This window comes from Pyxicephalus adspersus, chromosome 5 (assembly GCF_032062135.1).
Source record: "Pyxicephalus adspersus chromosome 5, UCB_Pads_2.0, whole genome shotgun sequence".
NCBI lineage: Eukaryota > Metazoa > Chordata > Amphibia > Anura > Pyxicephalidae > Pyxicephalus > Pyxicephalus adspersus.
The window spans coordinates 48,060,440-48,084,447 of NC_092862.1; the positions used below are offsets into that span (position 1 = coordinate 48,060,440).

The 24,008-nt window shown below is 33.5% G+C and overlaps 1 protein-coding gene across 10 annotated transcripts in view; it reads left to right on the plus strand.

The window, feature by feature from the left end:
- The window catches only part of PTPRM (protein tyrosine phosphatase receptor type M), a 416,833-nt gene that overhangs the window by 244,946 nt on the left and 147,879 nt on the right, over nt 1-24,008 (plus strand). For 7 of the 10 annotated variants that reach the window (XM_072411414.1, XM_072411419.1, XM_072411415.1 and 4 more), the window contains exons 12-14: nt 7,794-8,067; nt 10,000-10,036; nt 20,945-21,019. In XM_072411414.1, the coding sequence (XP_072267515.1) occupies nt 7,794-8,067; nt 10,000-10,036; nt 20,945-21,019 (386 nt within the window). The remainder of the gene's footprint in view (nt 1-7,793; nt 8,068-9,999; nt 10,037-20,944; nt 21,020-24,008) is intronic. The other 3 variants (XM_072411418.1, XM_072411420.1, XM_072411424.1) reach the window with 1 other exon arrangement.

Here is a 24,008-nt window from a genome sequence, read left to right on the forward strand (position 1 = left end):
CATACCATCTATTTCCAAAAACATAAGCACATGGAAGAAAATGTAAAAGGACAAAAAACATGATTTTGCCTATGCATGACTGGAGAAAGTCACCAAAGTGTCACCAAATTTTCTAAACTTAGTGAAAATTTCTTTGCAAGGTGAATATTCACTTTCATAAGTGAACAACCATACACTCCTTTAGTAAATCAACCCCAATGTTTTTTTAATTAGGCCTGATTATGTTTATTTTTATGTTTTTTTAATAACATTGCATTTTTGAAATTGTTTTTATATACTATTTTTGTATTATTGTAATTCTTTAGGTGATTTACAGTAACATATGATTGATAAATTATTTTGAAACATTAATTTATTATGTTTTAAGTTTATTTAAAACTTGTTTACTGAGACATACAGAGAAGGTAAACTAAGCTTTTTATCCACAAAGTGTACATTCCATATACACTGAATGTGATCAGGCGGGTAAGCATTTCTGCAATAAAAAACCTGCCTGTTTACATTTTTTTATTATTTGAAGTGGAGCTCTGCTTGTTTATTAAAATAACAAAATCAGAGCAAGGATGACATCCCAGAAACAAATTGTGCATTGCTAATTACACAAGTCTAACTATATGGTGGAAAAACACAACAAAACCAGCTTGGTTTAAACCAAGTTAATTATAATCCTGATAAAAAAATATTTGCCATTTGATGATCAGTAAAATGATGGCAGCTTCTACTTTTAATAAAGGAAATGCTTACATTTTTGTTATGTATGCATTTTGTTATACCGTGATGACATGTATTTTCAATGATGAAAACAGACTTTTTATACCCGCGATCCTTATTAGCAGATACCACACAGAGAATGTTGATAAAGTTAGGATTTGTGTACTATGTGAGCTATTTCCCATGGAGAGATTTTGTGGATAATTTCTTGTACACATCAGGGGTTGTGAAGGAAGGAAGACAGGTAACTTGAATTAGAAGTACTGGAAAATATAGAGTATTAGAGAAAAGATAGAGAAAAATGCATTATTTAAAATATAAAATTGCTGGACTCTTGATAAATAGTTATAGTGGATAAGGCTGTTTATTTTATAAAAATATTTTTTATGAAAAGTTTTTTAAAGGTAAACTAAGGGCAACAATTTTGTTATCTGTCCCTATCAAGCAATCTGTATAACTATTTAGGATTAAAGATATGTATATGACTGTCACAATTTAAAGAGACCCTTTCAAGAGAAAGGATCATTTACCTCTACCTTCTCAACAGAATTTATTCACCTTTTCTGGTTATACTCATAACTTACTCTATTAACTTATTTTATTAAAGGAGATCATTGCTAACACTTTGAACATTTGCGTTTGGTTGGCTTAATGATTAAATGTCAATAACATGAATTAAGTATGATTAGGGTCTTTTTCAGACTTTTGGTTTAAAACTGTGTGATTAACTATACCAGGACACATAGCAGTCTACTACTTTGCACTCCATAGTTGCCCGGAAACTCCTCTTGTTTGCATGTTTCGCTCGTGTATTTGCAATGGTGATGCAACTCACCATCAAAATCAACCTAATAGTCATAAGCAACATGCTTCTTCCAGGAACAGAATATGGTTTCTTTTTATCGCTAATTATACTTGTATAGAAGAATATTTTTATGTTTATTACTGTCATTAAAAAATGATAAATTGGATTTACTCAAAATAAAGTCAACAATTTGTCTCTTATGATTAATTGTAGGCAAGAACCTTTGATTTCAGTCTTGACATTATTGTGACTCCTATAAATCACATTTACTGTCACTATGTTACTCTGTATTCTACATATATTTAGCCTATCTATCTAAGTATTGCCAGCCATCCTTACATGCACAGGTTTGTTTTCCCAATAAAATTGGCTTTCACTCTCTGTTAAATTCTATGTATGTACAGTTGAGGGCCACATCCACCCATTCTAAGGTCCTGTGTGCCCCTACTCCTCTTCTGGAGCAAAGCATGTTAAATATGAACATATTTACATGCAGCATAAAATGACTGACTGTAATTACAGAATGCCTAGACATTCAAGAATTTACACTAAGTGCATTAAACAAAAAATACAGTTTTTACATATCTGCATTTTATTGATGTTTTATTAGCTAGCTGGAACACATTTGTGAGGCTTGTAGTGATAGAACCAATAAGGCCTAACAGGCACAAGTGGCAAATTCAAGCTAATAAATGAAACATTTCAAACAACATTGGCTGCAACAAATAACTACAAGTCCAAACTAAGACAGGTGAATGTTTTTAAAAAACTGCAGGCCGATAAGGATATTTTATTACAGAAAGAACAATGCCTGTTTTTTCTGCAATAAATAACATGCCTGATTGTAATGTTTTTTTTTTTTTGTTTTTTTTTTTAAGGGTTATTTTCTCTTTATTCAAACAATAAAAAAAATAAAGAAATTGGGGTTCATTCACCTTAAAGTGAGCCAATCTGGACAAGCAGCAAATTCCTTCTAAAGCAGGCTACAAGTCCAAACTAAGACAGGTGAATGTTTTTAAAAAACTGCAGGCCGATAAGGATATTTTATTACAGAAAGAACAATGCCTGTTTTTTCTGCACTGCAGGCCGATAAGGATATTTTATTACAGAAAGAACAATGCCTGTTTTTTCTGCAATAAATAACATGCCTGATTGTAATGTTTTTTTTTTTTTTTTTTTTTTTTTAAGGGTTATTTTCTCTTTATTCAAACAATAAAAAAAATAAAGAAATTGGGGTTCATTCACCTTAAAGTGAGCCAATAAACAATTTAATAATTCTGGACAAGCAGCAAATTCCTTCTAAAGCAGGCTATAAATTACCTCTGTAACTATAGGCATTATGAGGAAGTTCTTCTTGATTCATAGGAGGCAGTCAAATCTCAAGTCAGTCCCCCTTTAATTCTTGTGGAGAAAAGACTCTTGGCCATCCACCAGCTCTGTTCTGTGAACACAGAGTCGGTGTTACAAAGCCTTTAGAAACAGAATAAACCCTATTCTTCGAAAAGTTTGAAAATTAATTGCTTCACTTGTACAAGCAGCTAAAGATGTTAAGGATGGCTTATTTTAAAGCTATTGTACTGCTTGTTAAGGATATAAAAATACTTTATTATCCATAACCTAGGCACAGGTGCACTTTAAGCGTGGCATATGCAACAGAGGCAACAGAAAACAAATATGGCCAGAATTTGAAAGTAGTTTATTTATGAGAAGCTTTTGGCTGTGCACCACACAGTTGATTTAAATCTTCAGTACCTACACCTTAATAAAACATTATAATGGAATTTTTCCATTTGAAACAATAGCATCGATATTTTCTCTCCGAGCAGCACAGGCCCAGGAGGTAATCATGTGTTAATTTACATCAGGTAGCCAGCACTGGGTGGAAATTAGACAGACGATGGGATTTAGTTATTTTTCATTAGCACTTGGACTGTGATAAAGGAGAACAGAAAAGAGCTGCTTGACCTTTAAGTGCTTAAATTATTAAAGAGCAAATAGATTTGAGGTCTGGTTACTCGCTAATCTAATTTGCCTTGTGGTGAAAAGATGAAAAGACATTTTGGGTTTGAAATAGCTGTAGCCAACTTTCTTCCTCTACTAATGCACCAGGAGACAAATAGATGGCAGGGATTTTCTTTCTGGGTCACATTCATGGTGACCTTAATGGAAAAAGAAAAAGAGCCTGTCACCGGCCAAGCATTAAAGCTGTATATATATAATTGTGAAATATCTGCTATAGATCAAGTTCTGTATTCCAGTCTTCTTACTGAAATGTATTACTCTGTAATTGTATTACTCTGACTGTTCTTCATGCAAAGAAATGCTGATGCCAGCACCCCACTGCATCATATAAAAATGTATTTAAAAAAAACAGCCTCTGATGTTGCAAACAGTCAATTAAGGTGTTCTCATTTCGATCTTGTTTTATAATATGCTTTATTGCAGACTTTAATCTGAAAAGTTCATAATATTTTTAAAACTCCTTAGCACTTTTACTATATTTGGAAACACAAAGTAGGTTTACACATTTGGCATCTGCCTATTCTTTTATTACAAACCTATGACCAGTGTAAATATTGCTTTGTTTACATTCATATTGTATGGATTTTCACTGTAACATCAAGCTGTAAAATCAAGTATGGTATCTTCATCACATATTTTATTCTCTGCAGTTATTGTATGGAATCAGAAACTGCACTGCATTTATGCAATCACAGTAAATCAGAAACTGCTAAAAGCTGACAATACAGTTCTCTGTTACAAAGTAATGAAAGCCTTTAAAAACCTATTACAAAGATGTATGGGCATTTAAAGGGAAAAAAGCACCATTCCTTAATACTGGAGCCAAGAACATATAGACCAATGGTCGCCAAACCATTGGGTGTCATGGACCATTGATTTCACAGACTCCAGACCGAGCATGCGTTGAGAGCTGTGTTTCACTTAAAGGGGAAGAAACTTCCCCAGAGCGACATCATCATGTCAGAACCCACCCACTCTCCCATCGCAGGTCTGAGCCTGCCTGTCCAGAGACACTACCCGCCCACCGCTCTGAGCCTCTAATCCATACGGGTACATGGTTCACAGCTCCAGCCTGGACCATCACTGGTTGGTGACCGCTGATATACACCAGTTCTCTTACAATTATGAATTCTCAAAAAAAAAAAAAAATGATCAAATGTATATTGGATCAAAGATGGAATTCATTGTTTTAAATTATTATTTTGAGACACGTTATTGTTGTTCATGAGGACGAGTTTTGAAAGTACATAATGTCATTTGGCAAGATCATCTGTAGGATTATAGAGTACATAATATGGCTTTTAGGAAGGCATTCCAGCAAAGTAAAGTAAAGAAAGGGTCTAAAGATTCCACACCCAAATAATGCATCATACATGCCTTAGAGCAAAGTCTGCAAAAAATACAATGTTTCCTCCCAAAGTGGCAATTAAATCTCCAAAAAAGTGTGAAAAACACTTCATACCACATCAGATCTGGTGTAAAAATTCAGATACTGTCTTCCAGTGTTCTCCACCTTTGCCATGCATTCTCCTCAATGAAGAGGCATCAACTTGGAAATCTCTTGGTAACTGAAGTATGTGGTCGGTGATAATATTTAGATGTGGAAACCATTGTTTTTAGCTGATAATTGTTGGCTTTGAGCAGTGTACTATTTGTTGAGTATTGCCGCAATTCTTTTGTTATAAAAAGAGAAAGGAGTTGACATTGAGGTTTTGTCCAAGGAGAATCCTATTTCCCATATCATCTGGATGTTTTAACTTATACTGGACAGAAAGGCAGGATAACTTTTGGAATTAATTTTTCCTTAAAATTATCATGCTTTTTCATTGGACTTGACATTGTGGGTAGTGGTTTCTGTTCTTTTTGGAGATTTATCGCCACATTTGAGAGAAACATTGCTACTTTTGATACAGATTGTTCTATATTCTAGCCCTCTAAAAAACTACTGCATAATTGTGTGTATTACTTTAGTGTGGTGGTTTAGAAATGTTTTTTCTATTAAATAATGAAACTAACTATATGTAAATCCTAAATATGCCACTTTGTGTTGATTCCCATATCATTTACTAAGTAAGCATCTGCATCCATTGTTATTGTCCAACTCCAACAACTGTCAGTCTTTTATAACTGCAGATGTTTTGGATACAGCAAAAATAGGAGAACTTAATGCAGGTTTACTTGTAGACATTTAATGAATAGAGATACGTGTGCTCAGACATTTCTAATGATGCCAGGTGCTATTAGCACAATAATTTGGTTTACTCTGCATTTAGTTTACTTTGCCTATCTCTGTAAATTGTTTCTTTAGTGAGATTTTCATTGAAACTGGAAGAGGTAATCTTTGGCTTGTTCATGCTCAGTTGCTTTATTGGTCCTTTGTAAGAAAATAAGTAAAGAGCTTCATCACATCTATCTAAAACGTTAAAGTGTTTTCTTGTCTGAGAAGAACAATTTTTCTCCTAATACTGAATTGTGAAACCTGATTAAATGTTCATTTGAAACATACATTACATGATTTAATGCATTTCCCAACTAGCTTTTTCAATTTATATTTATTTTATTCCTGTTCGAGTATCTAGGATAATTACTTTTCCTCCTGTTCGACTACCCTAGATAATTACTTTTCACCTGAAATAGTTTTCAGGAGACATACTGCATTTGTAATGTTCTTTCTGGGCTCTTCTAAAGTTTAGCTTCAGTCTAATCAGGGGACGTGTAGTTCCACGCACTGTCAAGTGTCTGCTGTGTTTTGGATTTATTTCCCCTTTTAATTAATTAAGCAACAAAAAATAGTAGTATCAGCAAACTATAAATTATTTTTGTGTATAATATATATCTAGAGGAATAAAAGGTTATGGTGTTAGGTTACCAATATGCTGGATGAGAGAAATAAACTTTTGAAGATTTCAACAACAATTTACATTGACACACAATATTTAGGTTTCAGCAAATTATTAGAATTAGTATTATAATATAATTAGTATATTAAAATAAAAGTTCTTTTTTTAGGGTTTGCTGGATCACCCAGATTCACTGATGAACGTTTACTTCTCTAGCCATTGGAGAGCCCTAATAAATCAGGCCCATAGTGTCCAATATAGACAAAGACTGGTGACCTAACCTATCTATTTTGGATCATGAAACCATTACCAGAATGTCTTTAAACCTCCATTTTTTAGGCGAAATATCTCCTTGTGATCCTTGCACTCTTGCTCCTCAATGGTATTTTTCTGAAAGGGGTTTAAACTTTAGGCTTAGTGAGAAAGCTTACATTGATTTACTAAGGAACACATTTTTCAGTTTAGTTCATTTCTCATGTTCATTTAGTTTAGTTTAGTTCATTTCTCTCTTCCTATTGTTAGGATAGGCAGTCTTATTAGTTCAATCAGCGCTTGACGTTTCTAATGAGAATAATTTAATTTGCTTTTCATTATTTAATTTTGCATAAACTCTAAGTTTAGCTTAATACTTTAACTAAAAGCTTCTGATAGGTTGCATTGTAAGCATGTGGATTAACTTTGTTCCTTGGATTGTAATTGGTGAAATAGCTGCTTTTGATTTGTGTTCAGTGCAAAGCTGTAACAAAGATATCGTTAGTCAATAATATGATCTCTTTCTATTTGAAAGATACCTTACAAAATATATTATGTGACATTTTTTTTGTATTGTAAGGACTTTTATTTTACAAAGAGAATGTTCACTTAGAAAATAATGTAATGTTGTCTCCTCCTCAAACAACCAATCATGTGCAAGCAAATAATAATTTTAATATTATTTCTATTTCTATTGCACATTTATTGAAAGTGAACTTCACTTTATGTCAGCTAAACTTTACTAACTATGCTATATAAGGATTCTCTTCTCTTTGGAAATTACATTCACTTCTTTTATGAATAACAGCTGTTAGATTACTAAACTATGTGCAATGTACTATAACAATTACCTGTTTTAGTAATGTTTCATGAATTATTTACAAAAGTAACGTTAAATGGCACCCAGGGTAGCCACCATCACATATTCCCCAGCTAGGAAAGAAGAATTTAAAAGTTAATCCAGCTCCTAGATCCCTCCTTTGCCATTTTATGGGAAGGCCTATGTAAACTTTTACCTTACTGCTTTGATGACCAGTCAGTCAGTGGCTTGAACTTTTAAAATAATGTGAAATGTGCATTGTCATAAGTGTTTCTTTCTATTTCTATAGTTCAATGTGTCAAATTATTTCTTCTCAAATCTTTTTTTTTTTTCGTTTCCTCAGCGTCTACCAAGTTATTGTTGAGGAAGAAAAATCTCGACGTTCCCGAAAGACATCAGAGATGTTAAAGTGTTACCCAGTTCCCATACATTTTCAGAATTCCACAATGCTAAATTCTCCATATTATATGGCTGCCGAATTTCCACCCAACCTTTTGTCTTCTATCATGCTCTTTACAGTTGGTGACAATAAAACATATAATGGCTACTGGAATACTCCTCTCCTCCCACAAAAAAGCTACAGTATCTACTATCAAGCTGCCAGCAGAGCAAATGGGGTAAGTTTGATGGTAAATTCTGCTCATAAGTTTTAAAATAGAAAATCTAAGAGGAATACAAAAAATGATGTTTTTATTAGGTCTTCAGATCGCCCACACCCAGATGTATAATAAACAGGGAATTCAAGAGGATTGGCAAAATGATGATCTAATGCCACTGAAAAGTCCCCTATTTATGAACCTGTACAAAACTGCTGGCAAAAACATCAACTGGTGTTAGTAGTACAAATAACATAATAGCTTCTTCCAAATATGAGAGCTGTTCCATAGCACGGAGCAACAAGTTGTGCAATAGTTTTTGTCTTGTGTATACATAATGCAAGCAAATGTCTGAATAGTTTATTTTGGGTCATATTTTAGTATAAAAATGTATACCAGTGTTCCCTGGAACCCCGAGGTTTCTTCAATAGTTGCTAGGGGTTCCTTAAGCAATGATCAATGCTTGCATCTCAGGACAGTTGCCAGTGACACCAATCATCTTTATAGCTACCTTTAGGGGTGGCATTCTTCCCAGTGGCCATCAATGTAAGCGGCATCCTTCCCATTGATCATAACACAAACAAACATTGAGCTTTGCATATTGTTATCATTAACAGGGGTTCACTAAGAACTGAAAGAACTGAAAGTTGTTCCTCTATGTTAAAAAAAATGACAAAGGATGATTTATACTGTATGGAAACTTTGATTTTGTCATGGATCTCAAATAGTATTGAACACAGAAGTTATATTCTATACATCAGGAGTTTTTGAACATTAACCTGAACACTTTGTCTGATTTCTGCCATTATCATTGATTTATTTACCTTTCCACCTCCAGGGCAAAACCTTGTAGTCTTGTATGTATCTAGCAATCAAGTTGGTTATTTCCATTAAACACAGAACCATATTATATGTGGTATTGCTTGTGCAGACTATTCCAGCATTGCAGAGCCTGATGAGCTCTAGCTTTTTCTTGACAGCTGGGAAATGTTTCTGACAGTCTTTGTAGAACACATAATTCCAGAACACCATTGATTCTGTATTACTGATGTTCTGTGACATCACAATTAGCAGTGGAGTTTTCTCCACAGAAAAGCCTAAAAGGATGCCAGGGGGAACGTACAACATTAACATCTTCTGGTTAAACAAGTATGATAAAAAACTGATTTGTGGTATTTACAGTGCATGAAATATAAAGGCTGTTTATTACCAGTATCATAGCCAAGTTCCTTAGGAATAATTGTGACCTGGAATGTAACAGAAACTAAGGTGGCTAATATGTTTTTCATAATTTTGCTTAATCAGACATTTTAATAACTAACGTCAAGTACCATACTTGTTACTACATTAAGTTCTACATTAAAATATATCTGCATCTAAAACTTTTTTTTCCAATGTGAGTAGTTAGAGAGGAAAGGGGGGATTCCATTTGCCTGGAGATCAGCATTAAAAGTGCATCAACATATTCACACGATTGCCCTATGAACCTAATCACAGAAATCCCAGTGTTTACAGCTGACACTATTACACAAACAGAAGGGAAGTTTTCTAATGTAATATCTAGTCCAGGAACAATTGATTTTTCTCACTTTGGAGAGATTTCCGCTTAAGTTCTTCTGTCCAGGACTGGAAGTTAGAAGGAATCTACTAAACAGGGCACGTATTACAAATAAATGTGATCACTGTTTTATGCATCCCATAATCTAGACAAAATTAGCCAAAAGGAGCATGTAATGCAGTTGTACCGCTAAATGCAATGTCTGTTATGAGTTTATATTTCATTTTTACAATTAGTGGTTTAGCACGTGAACTGCATGAGTTGTTCTGAGCCAGCAATGTTTGTATGAGTAAACCTCAACTCAAAAAAAGAAAGTTATGAACCAAACATCGCTTTAACAAAACATTAAGATGTCTTCATACATTATGATTTTCTGTTTTTCTTTTTTGCTACAGGAAACCAAGATTGACTGTGTCAGGATAGCCACAAAAGGTATGCCAAAAAATAGTGTGCATTTTAATGTTTTATTTATTATGTGTGTTCACCATAATTATTGATGGGTTTATAGTTACAAAAATATAGTCCAGTGTTTTTTATACCTCTAGAGCAGGCCATAATAAGCCTTAGTATAAAACTCACAATGCATTAAGGTTAATTTATTAAATAAACAGATACTGTTCACTGAACACTGAAGCTATGTCCACTGTGATTGCCCATGTTTTTGTTCTTGCATTTAATTGTGTTGAACACAGTTTTAACACATGTATTTAGCTCAGTAAACAATCAATTTTACTAAGTGAATAGTCTCTATTTTTAGTTATTCAACCCCCATATGTCAGTATGGCAAAACATCACCATTTAGTTTCACTGGGCAACAAAAGTTTAACTGGTTATACTACACTTTTATTTCATTATTGATTATACTATACTTTTATTTCATATTTCATACAGTAGGACCATATTCAAAATTCCTCTTCTCTCTTAGAAACAATAAAAAGGAAATGTTTCTGGCCAATGCAGGGCTGCTTTATTTGAGATAATTTTTCCATCAGACATTCTTCCATTTAAATTAATTGGATATTTAGCTAGCACTTTAGCTAAGCCTACTACTGTATTGAAGGGAACATAAACACCAAAGTGGCAGTGCAGTTTACTTTCTATCTATAACTGCCATCCCATCATTGCGCTGTAAATACATTTAATCAATAAAATAATCAACATAAATTTAAATAAAGCTTAACAAATACATTTAATTTAATAATACTAATTTACATGAATGTGGTCTGGAAGGCACAATATTACAGAAAGGGCCAAGAAGTGCACATGGCGCATTAGGAGTGCCTCACGATATCAATTTATGTTTGGCATACCAGGTTTACTGTACGAAAAGTGTTCCAAAGGACAAATGTTCTTGCTGTCTATATAAACCATGGACTTGCAACTTGCAAAATTTAATGTTGGTCACCAAATACCACACAAAAAGGTCTAACAACATAAAAGATGCAGAGAAAAAAAGATGGCTCAAAGTTCAAATAGCAGATAAGATCAATGAGGAAAAAAGGAAAACTGTGCAGAATATAATGATTGTATTTACTAAAGAATAAAAAATGATCACTTTTAGCTTAGTGGATAGGAAGGAAAGCTGCATTCACACTAAATACCTTAATAATCCTATATAGGAAAACAAACATTGTCTTGTGATTGGATGAAAACCTTGTGTGCACTTGAAAATGACATTTTGAAGTTATATACACAAGTGTACATTTTAAATGGTAGTTTTATATTGATTCTCATAACATTGTAAAACAGTCTGAACAACTTTGGAAGACTAGAATTGGAACCTTACTTTACAAAGATCTTTCTAGTGATACCCTAAAACAAAACTTTAAGTTAAAATAAATCACTTATAGGTTAACCTAATACATAAGGTATTTATGTCTAATATATGTATGTGTGTGTTTTTTTTACATTATAAAGGTGTTGTATCACACATGTATACATATATTTATACCATTTTGCAGATTTACATTTGTAACTGCAGAATTCCAGTGGAAATTGTTGAACTTTCATCAATGTTTTCATCCAACTCTGACAAGAATAATCCATTCTCACAGGAAGATTATGTTTGAAGTGTAGCATTCTCTATGAAGTTTACTTTGCTTTCTGTTCTAGGGATTCACTTCAAAGTTATTACTTCTTTCTGGTTTTTGACCTCCTATAGCCATATATCCATCTAACTGAAGAAAGTTCTATATATGTATGCAGTTGAGTAGATTTTGACCTCTCCTTGACGTTACACTTTGACATTTTTTAAGAAGCATCCAATGACCATGGTTGCTATTGATACTGATAGTTGACAGTCTCAGCATACATTTAACACAAATGTGGGTAGTTGTCAAAAACAAAGAACCTTTTTTTTAATTCACAAAATACAATGAAAAATAGCACCACTGCTAGCTAGTAGAAGTAGCATAGCACTCTCCTCTATTCAAGGGGTCTGATTTATTAAAGCACTTCAAGGCTTGAGAAGATACACTTTCATCAGTGAAACTGGATGATACAGCAAGCCTGGAATTGATTTCTTAAATGTCCTTTGCTATTTGTTAGCACTTATTTTGAATCTTAGACCAGATCCATTCCAGTTTGCTGGATCTCAGAACTTCACTGATGAAACTGTATCCTCTCCAGACTGGAAGAGCTTTAATAAATCAGGCCCAATGAAATAAGTATTTTGCATTACATAGCATACATACCAATAATATTTTATAGGTATAAGAAACACTTTTCTTAGCCTTAGCAGCTAAATAAAAGCAAAATGGCAGTGCCTAGTTTTCTCAGGTTTCCTGAAAAAATATCCAGAGGATTGTTTATGAATCATTCATTAAGTAATTTGAAAGGGACTAGTTTATTAATGGCTTCTATGTAAGTTGCCTATTTTAGATGCCATACGGATCTTAGGGTGATTAGAAAAAATTTATTATAAGATCCATAGACTATGGATAAATACCAAATTAGTTAAAACGTCACAATAAGGAGTTTGTTATTGCCTGGGGCTTGCAGCAGTTGTCTCTGAGGCAATACTACTGAGTTGCTCATAACTGTAATTTTGCATTGATAAATAACATTTAAATATATTTTAGGTAAAGGACATCACTGTTTTGTAACCAGACTCCTATAATCAGTAAAAAACAATGCAGTCATTTTAATAGGGCACATCCATGTCTGCTTAGGAGAGAGAGAATTGACTTAAAACTAATGAAACCTGAGCAGTCTACTTTCCCAGTCATAATAGCGAAATTAATATTTTAAGTTCACATTTTCTGTGAGTTAATGTTTAACACGTTTATTAATAGAGCTGACACCAAAATCTTACCTTTAGCACTCTTAAAGTAAAAATATAAAATTAGAAATGTCATAAAGGATGGCAGAAAGCACACCCTAAGTGTCCTTTATTACTCAAAGCTGTTAAAAACCTTAATTAAACATCCAGTACATTTAGAAAATTTTTAAAGAGTAGCTTTTATTAGTTACTGATATTTATATTTACATTGCTGATGCTTCCTGATTGAAAAATTTTGGATTAAATTTAGATTAGTTGGAAACGAGAAATTATGGAAACTTCTGCTCTTATGTGTTCTGTAAATTTGTAAATTCAAAACTGTACATTACTTAATCCTCCCAAAGAAGGAATGTTGATTTTTGTTAACCTATATATGTTACCATCCTACCTTTTTCACTATAACACCAGGTATACAGTTTACATTTGAAGACACAAAACTTGGTCCCGTAATCTGGTTTATCACATATGCAACACACTCCAGCAGCATTTTGTCAGTTTGATATTTGAAAGCATTTATGAAAATTAGAACAAGGAAAGCATTAGCGTCCTCCCATAACAACATAATAACATGTTTCATGTTTACATTTGCATATGCTTATTAGAAAAATAATCCTTATGACAATATTATTCTTCCTTTATTTTTACTCCAGAGATAACTAATTAGTTTTCCAGTCCATTCACAGTCTGGAGAAAACATTAGACATCATATATCTATACAGTACACAAGCAGGTGTTATAGAGACAGTCTTGTTTAAAAAGAAACAATATATACATTAAAATACTTTAAAACATTGATTTCCCCAACATAATGTAATTGTTCAGAAGTTGGGCTTCCAGTGCAAGAAGCATTCAAAACAAATACAGAGCACAGAAGCCACACAGACGTAAAACTAATTTGTAGTCCCGAGGCAACTTAGATCCCAAGAGGAAAAGCTTGACAGGGCATTTATAAAATGCTGCTGTATGATAGTTTGTACAAATTATAGGTATGCTTTGTTGCTTTTTGCTGTTTAACAAGTAAAGTGAAAAGTAACCAGGGTGTGAAAACACTTGTATCAGCCAGTGGCGGATGTAAATGTCATATCAGATAAACTTCATGGATTTTGAGCCTTGTTGATTAAAATGTGGAAATGAAGCTACCATTGGGGATTTTCATAGTACAATGTTTTTTTTTCTGTATTCATTTCAATCTGACCACACAAAAATTCATTTACCATTTGGCTTTGTTAGTTAGCATGATGATAGAGGAACATCAATGTGCTAAAATACTGAGCCGTCAATTGGATTTTATCTTTTATTTGTATGACGCTCTGACATTGTTTAATACTAATTTGTGAGTATTATCCCATATGAAGGACTGAGCCAGTTTATTTTTAATATTTTTTTTATATTTAGGATGGGACAGTAGTGTAAACTAAGCAGACTTTACTACATTTTACAGATAAATCCAACAGATATATCTTGCCCAGAAAAAAGCACAAAGTAATATTCCATTACTAGCCTCTGACTATTTTTTTTCTGACTGCAGTAGAAAAAAAGCAAAAATGATACATTCAGTCATTTATTTTTTTAATGATTTCTGTTTTGTTTTGTATAGATGAAGAAAAGGTTGAAACCTTTGAAAATGTGATGTTTTTGTCTCTCCAGATAGGGAATGAGTGGAAATCTTTCCATAGAAAATAAAATTTTCATCCCAGAGAACTGTTCCGGGAACAGGTGTCACTACTGGAGGATTTTGCCTTGGTTCCAATTTAGATGGCCTGATTTATTAAAGCTCTCCAAGGCTGGAGAAGATACACTTTCATCAGTGAAGCTGGGTGATCCAGAAAGCCTGAAATTGTTTTTTTAAAGTCATTTGCTAGCAAATGTTTTTTTATCCTCAACTAGATCGATTCCAGGTTTGCTGGATCACCCAGCTTTACTGATGAAAGTTTATCTTCTCTAGCATTGAAGAGCTTTAATAAATCAGGCTTTTGCTTTCTCTCCTAATGACAATGTTCATCAGAACAAACTTAAGAAATTATTCTTCACGTTGAGAATATATGGAGCTAATAAAGTTTAAAATATGGTCTAAGTTTCACCTACTTTAGGATAAAGTTTAAAAAAATATACCCTTACATAACAGTTTAATTTTTGTCAGATTTTGACAGCAATGTAAATAATTTAGCAGAAATATTCTGACAGTGTAATAGGACACAACATCAAAATCCTATCAGAAAAGCTCCCCAGAATTATTTTTATCAAAGTTAAAATGAATGCTGTTTAGTTTGCATAAGCACAACATACCAACAATTGTCATTTTTTTTATTTTATATTTTTTTTAGAAAATATTGTTTTTATCTTTTTTTACTTGTGGACTAGTATTGTTATTATTTTGTTCTTTTACATTTACATTTTATAGTGTCCTTTTTGTTGCTTTATCTGATTATTCATTTATATGTAAAGATTTTTTATTAATATTAATATTATTATTATAAAATATGCAGTTTACTAAAGTGAATTATAATGAGAGAACCTAATTCACATGTTTTGTGAAGGTATAAATACCAGAAGATAGTGTGTTAGTAAATTATATAGTCAAAATTGTATGTTGCGGAAAAGGTAGGCATGGTTAAAGGGGAGAAGAGAAGTAAGGAAGGGTTTGAGGAAACATAGTCATTTTGGTTACAGGTCCAGGAATTTTCATGATATGGGATAACCCATGTTATCAGAGAGTATCAATGGTTAGTATGTATGTAGGGTTCCAGTACTTTGGAAAATTTATAGTGTCATGGATTTTAGCTGAGAGAAGGTCTATTGACCCCTATTTAGTTGAGAAAGTGACATTTATATGGTGATTTTCTTTTCTAGTTAAGAGATTTTAGGCAACAAGCCAGTGTGAGCATTTATTGGATAGGCATCATGAGAAGGTATTGGGTAGTTTGGAAAACGTACCTCCTAAACCTGTGACCAGAATGGACAGAGAAGGGAACATTTCCAGAATAGGTCAAATAAGTAAGCCACTGAGGAGTTGCATCAACTACATTTTGAAATGCCATTTGAAATCAATTACGGTAGTTGATGTGCTGTATATTTTCATTGCAATAGCGACCTCTCATAGTTAAGGATTTACTGATTGCAGAGACTAAGAAAGGCAAACTCTCATAACATTGTATTTTGTAAAAAAAATAGTACAAATCCTGGGACTGCTGTCCTAACAATGCCTGCTTCTGTGCTTTGCTGCAGACTCATTTTCTAGATATTGTTTGCAATATTTTATACTGAATTGTCTTTGAGTTTAGCAAAAACTGTAAACTTATAATATACAGGCTGTTTTTCCATGTAATGAAGGGAAATACCTTGAACCAAATTGTAAAATATATCCATCTTTTAGGTATGTTTTGATACAGTAGTACATCTTAGTAGGGCCCTTGCTTCAATCCACTTTAACATTTGTCAGTCTGAGAAAAAGAGTCACATAAAGTGTATTCAAGATAGCAAAATGAGCAATAGGAATAAACTAGCAGATGGTCAGATCACTTCATAGGCATACATATTTTATTCATAGCTTTTTAGCTATGCAATATATAAAGACTTTGATGAACCATAAGTAGTTGATATATAATTTCTTCTTGCTTCCGTAAATATATTGTTGTTGATATACTGTACAGTCAGTAAAATCTTCAGGTATAAAATGGTAATGGGACATATGGCCATATTACTAGAGTGTCAGAGACTGGCTACTAGTCACTCTTGGCTAAGATGGTGGGGATGTATGTGGACTAGCTCTACCACTACATGGCCAGAATAAGATAAAAGTGTAAACGTTATTGAAAAAAAAATCAGCAAATTCAGGGCATGGTTCATCTAAATTTTAGGCCTAAACTGTATTCCATGTTGAACACTTAAAAATAACCTAATATACCTGTTCTATGTATGTATCTATATCCTTGAATTAGTCAAAACACAAAAATGCCTTTTTGCTGATTATCCATTGATGATTGCCACTTTACACTGGAAAAATACAAAAAAGTTTCTATACCAAATCTACATTCCTAAAGTGAGCCATGTTTTAAATCTTTACTACAAACATAGGTACATCATTTTGACCAAAAGTCCATTTTAATTGAGAGAAAAAATCCATAAGAGTCAATAAAAAGATTTCTTGAAAGTGTTATGTATCTGATTTGTTATAGATTTGCACTGGTGAGGGTACAGGACAAATACAACAGGACACATTGATCTTGAGTAATGTGTGTGTTTGCACACAGTCTAGATCATTCATTTACTGTGGGAAAACTCCGCTGCCACTAATTCCTGTCAACACATTATGACATTACCATTATTAGCATTTAAACTGTAAAATTTATAATTCTATTTCAGTAACCTGAAGCCATTTAGCTGCTGTTAATACCAGCTTGCTTTTGAGGAACAGACACTTTTTGTTACTAGAATCCTCTAGGGGAAGCTTTTGAGAATAAACACATTTAAATTGAATTAATTTTACATGCTGCAAGTTAGGTTTATAATGTACGAACAGTGTTCATAAATATCAGAAAACCATTTCTTGATAAAATAAAAGCTTTTTATCCAGCATTTGAAGCACATGTGTGGCAGATGTTTTTGTAGTCATTCATGATCTTATAACCTTGTAGGTCCTGGACTCAAGGTCCTCATAAGTTTTTTCTGCCAGTAACAATTTAGGTGTGTTACCTTAATAAATATGTATTGGGCCTGATTTTTTATTATTGTTTTCCAAGACTGATTCAGCAAACCTAAAACAGATCTGGTGCATGTTAATAACATTTGCCTACTAATAGGATATAATTTGTAAGAAATCCATTCCAGGTTTGCTGGATTGCTCAGGTTCTCCCATGATAGTCTATCTTCTCTAGACTTGGAGAGCTTTAATATATCAGGTCCACTGTGTAATCTTGCTCTAAAGTTAGGAAAAGATATGCGATGAAAGACATCAATTTTTAGCGGGACTTTTAAAGCCAGTACCATCACTGGTACTTGCAGTAAGTCGATGGAATAGGAACATGGTTGTGCTGTTGGGCTGTATGATCTTGTATCTGTTTGAGGACTGAAGGACATAAAACTAATCATTGTGATTAATATTGAAAATTGAAAGAGATTACTCATTAATTAGCTAAACAGGATTTGAATATACCATTGCCGCCATAACCACCTCCCTCCTTGCAACAATTTTAAATAAGAGGGCTGCTGGAAGTACAAACATCAGACTTCTCTCCTTCCTCCTGAAGAAGCTGATTTTTACTGCGAAACGCGTCGAGAAGTAATTAGGAATTTAAACCCTTTGGCGGTATTCTGTAAGGAGAGGTCATTATATAAACCCCAGATTTTATGTTTTATGTATTTGAAATAATGTTTGTTTTTAATGTTTATTATTAATAAAATTTTGTTATTTTTGTAACATATTAATAGTACTGGCTTTAAAAGTCCCACTTAAAATTGATGTCTTTCATCGCATATCTTCTCCTATGAATGTTAGGGATGTGGCCTGTTTAAGATGAAGAAATGTATATAGGTGAATGTTTCTTTAAATATTGCTCTAAAGTTAGCTTAATTATCTTAGCCTAGGCAATAACTGGTGGTAAGCCTGAGCTGTCGTTTATGAATGATTGGTCCATCTCTATAGAAGTATGTTGGAATGCTGGGTAGGCCTTAGAATTTAAATACTAGTACACACATAGCAGTCATCATTTACTAAAACATATATGGAAGGAACTGTTATGTGTTTCACCAATGTTTTGGACCTACTTGAGTATATCAGAATTATTGTACTGTGATCAGAGAAAAACACATTTAACCTTCTTTTTACATGTAATGGTCTGTGCAGATGTGTCCAAAGCATTTTCCATGTCTGACTATGTGACTGTCTTTGCACCTTCACAGTGGTGGAGATAGATTTATTCCAACAAGGAATGTGATTCTGTTAAGATATTTAAAGCACGTAACCAGCTATGAAGCATCCAGTAGCATCACTCTATTTGAACATTGCAGAGGGATATTTCAAAATATTATGCAGCAGCAGTTTTGAGTTTAATTGTCTGCAGATGGTAGATGATCTATTTCTCTCGCTTGTTGCCACAATTCTAATAGCACTCAGGCTGTTCTATGTAAATGAGAAATCCTTCAGAAAAAGTATGTCCTTAATTTTCTTGTGTATCACATCTCACATCTTTTTCCAGCTGTTTCATTTGACCTTTTGTGTTTTTTTTAATCCTTCTACATACAGAAAAAAAGGGAGTTTGCAGTTTGAATGATACCATCAACAAATTGCACATGGTTACTTTGTAGTACAAAAAATATTTTTGTTTTAAAGAGGCCCTGTCACCAGACCATATATTTCAACAACAATCTTCCCATAGGTTTGTTTATTCATTTAACATAGCTCAGGTTGTTGTAAATGTTATTTACCTATAAAAGCTTCCCTGTGTAAACATTTAAAAAACCTTAAAACTGTTGCTGGGTGTCACCATTTTAAATGTGATATCAACAGCCACAGCAGGCACAGAGCTGTCACTTAAATTAACCTCTCTAATATTCTCCTTTGTTTCGCCAAACGTTCTACATGAAAGGGTTTTTAGGTTGGCAAAGAGGGAAGCCGTGGAGTTTTGGCAACAACTTCTGTAATTAGACACTGCCAGAGGGGGGAAGGTTCTCATAGCACATTGTTAGCTATTAAAAATTGGGGAGAAAATCTCCTTAATGATGTCCTCAACATAGATATCAAATATACTAGTCAATTTTTCAGTGAACACAAGAGATACATCATGATGGTCAACCATCAGGTCTGTGTCAACTGAACTCAAACCTTATAATCAAATGACAAAAAGGTAATTGGCCCTAGTCTTACCAGGACAACTTTCTATTAATTGTAACATGTAATGTAATTGCTTTAATAAAATAAACCCATGCATCCTTATTATTTTACATTTTGTGTAGTCACTCTCATTCCTCATTGACCTTGCCGTATATGTGTCAGACATAGTCAAGCCAAAGTTGAAACTAATCTTTAAGATCTATAGAGAGATCAAAGTCTGCTCAGAACTTCGGTTTGTCATGCAAGACAATCTTTTTTTGAACCAGGGATATCAACTTATCTTTGTCAGTAGTCTGGTGATCTAGAATCCCCTTTTTCCCTATTTGGTTATAATCCAGGGAGGTGGTTTGCCTGCTTTATCACACCTAGTGAGTACCTGATGTATCAAAGTGTCAGTATTACAGGTTTACAGGCACCAGCCAGACTGGTTAGTAATAGATCAAGTCAGGAGGAAAGATGGATTACTGGCACATAAAACAGCCAAAATTGTTTAAGCATAAAATGTACTGTTAAGTTATAACTAGGTAATGTAATAATTCTGATTATTAGCTCCTTTTCAGTTTTAAGACCAACTACAGGTTACTGGGACATAAATCATTGGTGTTGTTGGACTCAGAGACCCTTGAGTCTATTTTAGTTGTGGGATTTAAAAATTCATCAAAATTGTTAAAAATGTAGAATGTGAAAATGAATATTTGAGCATACCTTAATCTTTATTCTAACAGTCAGCCTTTAAGTGATATGACCTTTATTACAGGTAGTATATATCAACAGGGGTAATTCACTAGAAAATATACTGTTCACTTAGCAAGCTTAGTACGTGAGGTTAAGCAGTACAAGGTAACGCAAAAATATTAGATTTTAGTTGGGCTTTAAATAAATCAGAAATTAGGAATTTTAATGTTTTAATTCCCAAAAAAGTACCAATGTCTAAACAAAAACTGTTTTGTGTACGCTTCTTTACGGTCTATCTACAACACTGCCATCAATCATAATAGCTAACTAAAGAGTGTCTGGCTTATTTTCATAGTCTGGTCTCTTCCTTTACTTTCCCTCATTCTTTCTACTGTCAGTTATACAATGTGAAATATGGATGGGAGGTGTTATGGCAGAATGATGTTGCAGTGTTTGACATGGTAAAACATTGACAGTATTCTTGTCAGCCTTGCTTCAGTCTGGCTTTTCTTCTCCTCCTCATGCATGCTGACCCGGAAATCTTCCTTTGCCTTAGCTGCGATAATCGTGACTCAGCTTACAACACCATACATTCGCATCGCCCCTGCTGCAGGCGACGACCAACTAACAGGTCAGACATTCAAATACACACAACTCATCGTGCATTTCCTTCTGCCTCCTGCCATCAACATTTTTCATCTACTAATTTTTTTTCTTACATTTGTTATTTTTTTTAGTTTGTTTAAGCTTTGCACTTGCTCATGCCTTTTTACAGATGCTTGTCCATTCTATTTATGTTTATCATAAATATCAGCATTTTCACTGCATGCAGTCATTATGTGTGTACTTACTCTGTGCGTTGTTTTTACGCTTCTAAAATTGTTATTTTAAGGCATTTAAAAAATGTGTTATAACTTTAGGTTGCAGCTCTCAGCATAATATCATTGATTTTAAGAGCATCTTTAAACCCACTTGGCCCAAGCACAATTATATATGACCTAAACCTTGCCCAGGCTGGCAGGCCTTATCCTTTTGAGAGCTTTAAAAAAGTAATATCCTGCCAAAACCAGGATGTTCTAAAAAATCATAACACTATTGCCACTGTGCATGTAAGGTGGCAGTGATACTTAGTAACAACCCATGCTATGATTTCTGTCCTCTTAATACATGGTAGTAAAATCTTCCTATTATGTAAAAAACTATTTACCCACAAATGTGCAATAAATTCCCTTAATACATAGTTTGACTCAAAATAAAGACTTTTAAATTAAATATGTCCTTCAATAATATTCTTTGTCACCTTTGCTGTCCTGTCCATGTCAAAAACATTTTCTATTCTATCTGAAACCAGAATGTGATTTTCTATACTTATATACCCTTCCTTATTGTATATAGGCAAAAGGTTGTTTTTAGATCTATAAAATAATTATTAAAATTGGGTACTTATTTCTGTTTTTGTCTCATTGGAGATATTCTAATGATTATTAAAAACCTTTATTTTTAACGCACCTACATATTGTGTAGCCCTGTAAAATAACTAGGGGTTGCAGATGACAAATCTGTATACTTGACGAAGGCAAGCAGTGACACAGGCGGAGAAGAGGATTCTGCCCTTTAAGAGGTGGGGGAAAGCAATAAACAATAGGAAGGAGTAGGGTTAAGAAACACATGATGATTAGTATGCATGTGTGAAAGGACGAGTTTTAAGGTTCGGATTAAATATGCTGAGTAGTAACAAGCCTAATGGGACGAGGGAGGGAGTTCCAAAGAGTTGGGGCAGCTCTAGAGAGATCTTGGATTCATGCATGGGAAAAGATTGAGAGGGAGGAAGTCATTAGTAGGTCATTGGAGGTGAGGTTACCTTTCACTTATTTTCCTGCAGACACAAAAAGATGTGAACAGAAAAAAGAAACAAAGTGAATGACTGAAATCTCTTACATGGTTGTCTCCTCTGGAAGATTTGCCTCCACTAGGGAGAACCATAATAATTTTGAAATCCGATCACTTTCTCTCCCAATAAGAATGGGATAATAAGGTGAATTTCCTCAGCATACAATCACAGCAAAAAAAAAGAAAAAAAAACTGGCACGCTTTTTAGCCCTTTTATACTATATCCAAAAATAAAAAGCGAGATCTGGTTATTAATATACTTTCAAACCAGTAACCCACAAGCTTTTAGGTGCAACACAAGGATTTTTGAAGAAAGGAATTCAGCTTAAAAAGAAATATATATATATTTATATATATTTCTGTGTGTGTATGTTAACAATTAATATACCATATAGCCTAAAGAAACACTGTATTTACTTTTTCCAATACTTATTATATTAAATATATATTCCATTAATACAATAAATAATGCAATTTAAGTGCATAAAGTATACCTAAGAAAGAAAACATTAATCTTAGCAACTATTAAATTTGCTACAGGTCATATGGTGCTGGAAGTGAATTTAACTGTTATTAACTTGATTTTCATAGCACTTACAAAATAATAATAATAATAATAATAATAATAGCTTTTGTGGCTGATGTCTGACTCAGACCATTGCTTGGGTTTTGTATCTTTGCTATAATGAGTTTGTCTTTACAACAATTATTTTTCATCACATGTCTATAGATAACTAAGCAAGGTCACATTAACAAAGAATTTAAATTTAAGTCCTATTTTTTAATGGTTACAATAAACATTTGGGGTGTTTTGATTACTTTTAGATATCAAGAGTAAGAAAGCTGAAATGTGGCCATTTGTAGGCAGGACATATGCATAGTTTACAGTTTATGAGTGCTGTGTCCATTCTATTTCTCTATTTTCACAAGGTAAAGAGTTATGCCCTAGATGATAATGTTAATTGACTAGTTACTTGTTTTTCATTCCCTTTCCTAAAGAAGTAGAGACCATTTCTTGACTATGCACATGCAAAAGCAAAATGTAAACATTTTTGATGAATTGGTTTTGCCAACAATGGACAGATCTCTGACCATTAATCTTCTCCATGTTAGGCAAAGATTTAAGAAGGGCAGTCAAATATGGGGGCATGATCCAATCCCCACAATGGCCTTTTTTAAGTACAAATTATTCTTTCAGACAAACATTTGTGTTCATGTGCTGAGAAGTGTGTACCAGGACCCAGATGCTGTTGATATTGGTGTATTGGGGAAGAAATTGCAACTCAAAAATGTTTTTTATTTTCTGAAGATAGGCTGGTCAGGGAGCATCTATCTGTCCCATTGCCGTGAGATAACCTTTTCTTAAAAATACTTCAGGTGTCTTTCATTTCATCTTTACAGATATCTCTAGTCCGATTCAAGTATTGTTTTTGAGTTGATGCAGAGAAAAGGGTGAAGGAGAATCCATATGCTTTAAACAGTGATGTGTCAAAAGGGGAATATAAAAGCAGGTTTTTTACAACCCAAGGTCATCTGACCAAAGGGCATCTGCTTTCCTTTTCTGCACGAGATTACCAGACCTACAAAGTATATCAGGTGCTTGCATTTAAATTCTGCAGGTACCTTTAGTTGGACTCATATATTGTCATATATATACAGGTAAATTTAATATTTTTATATCATATTGCAAATTGTGCAATTGTGGTACTAGTTTCAATGTGTGGATACAT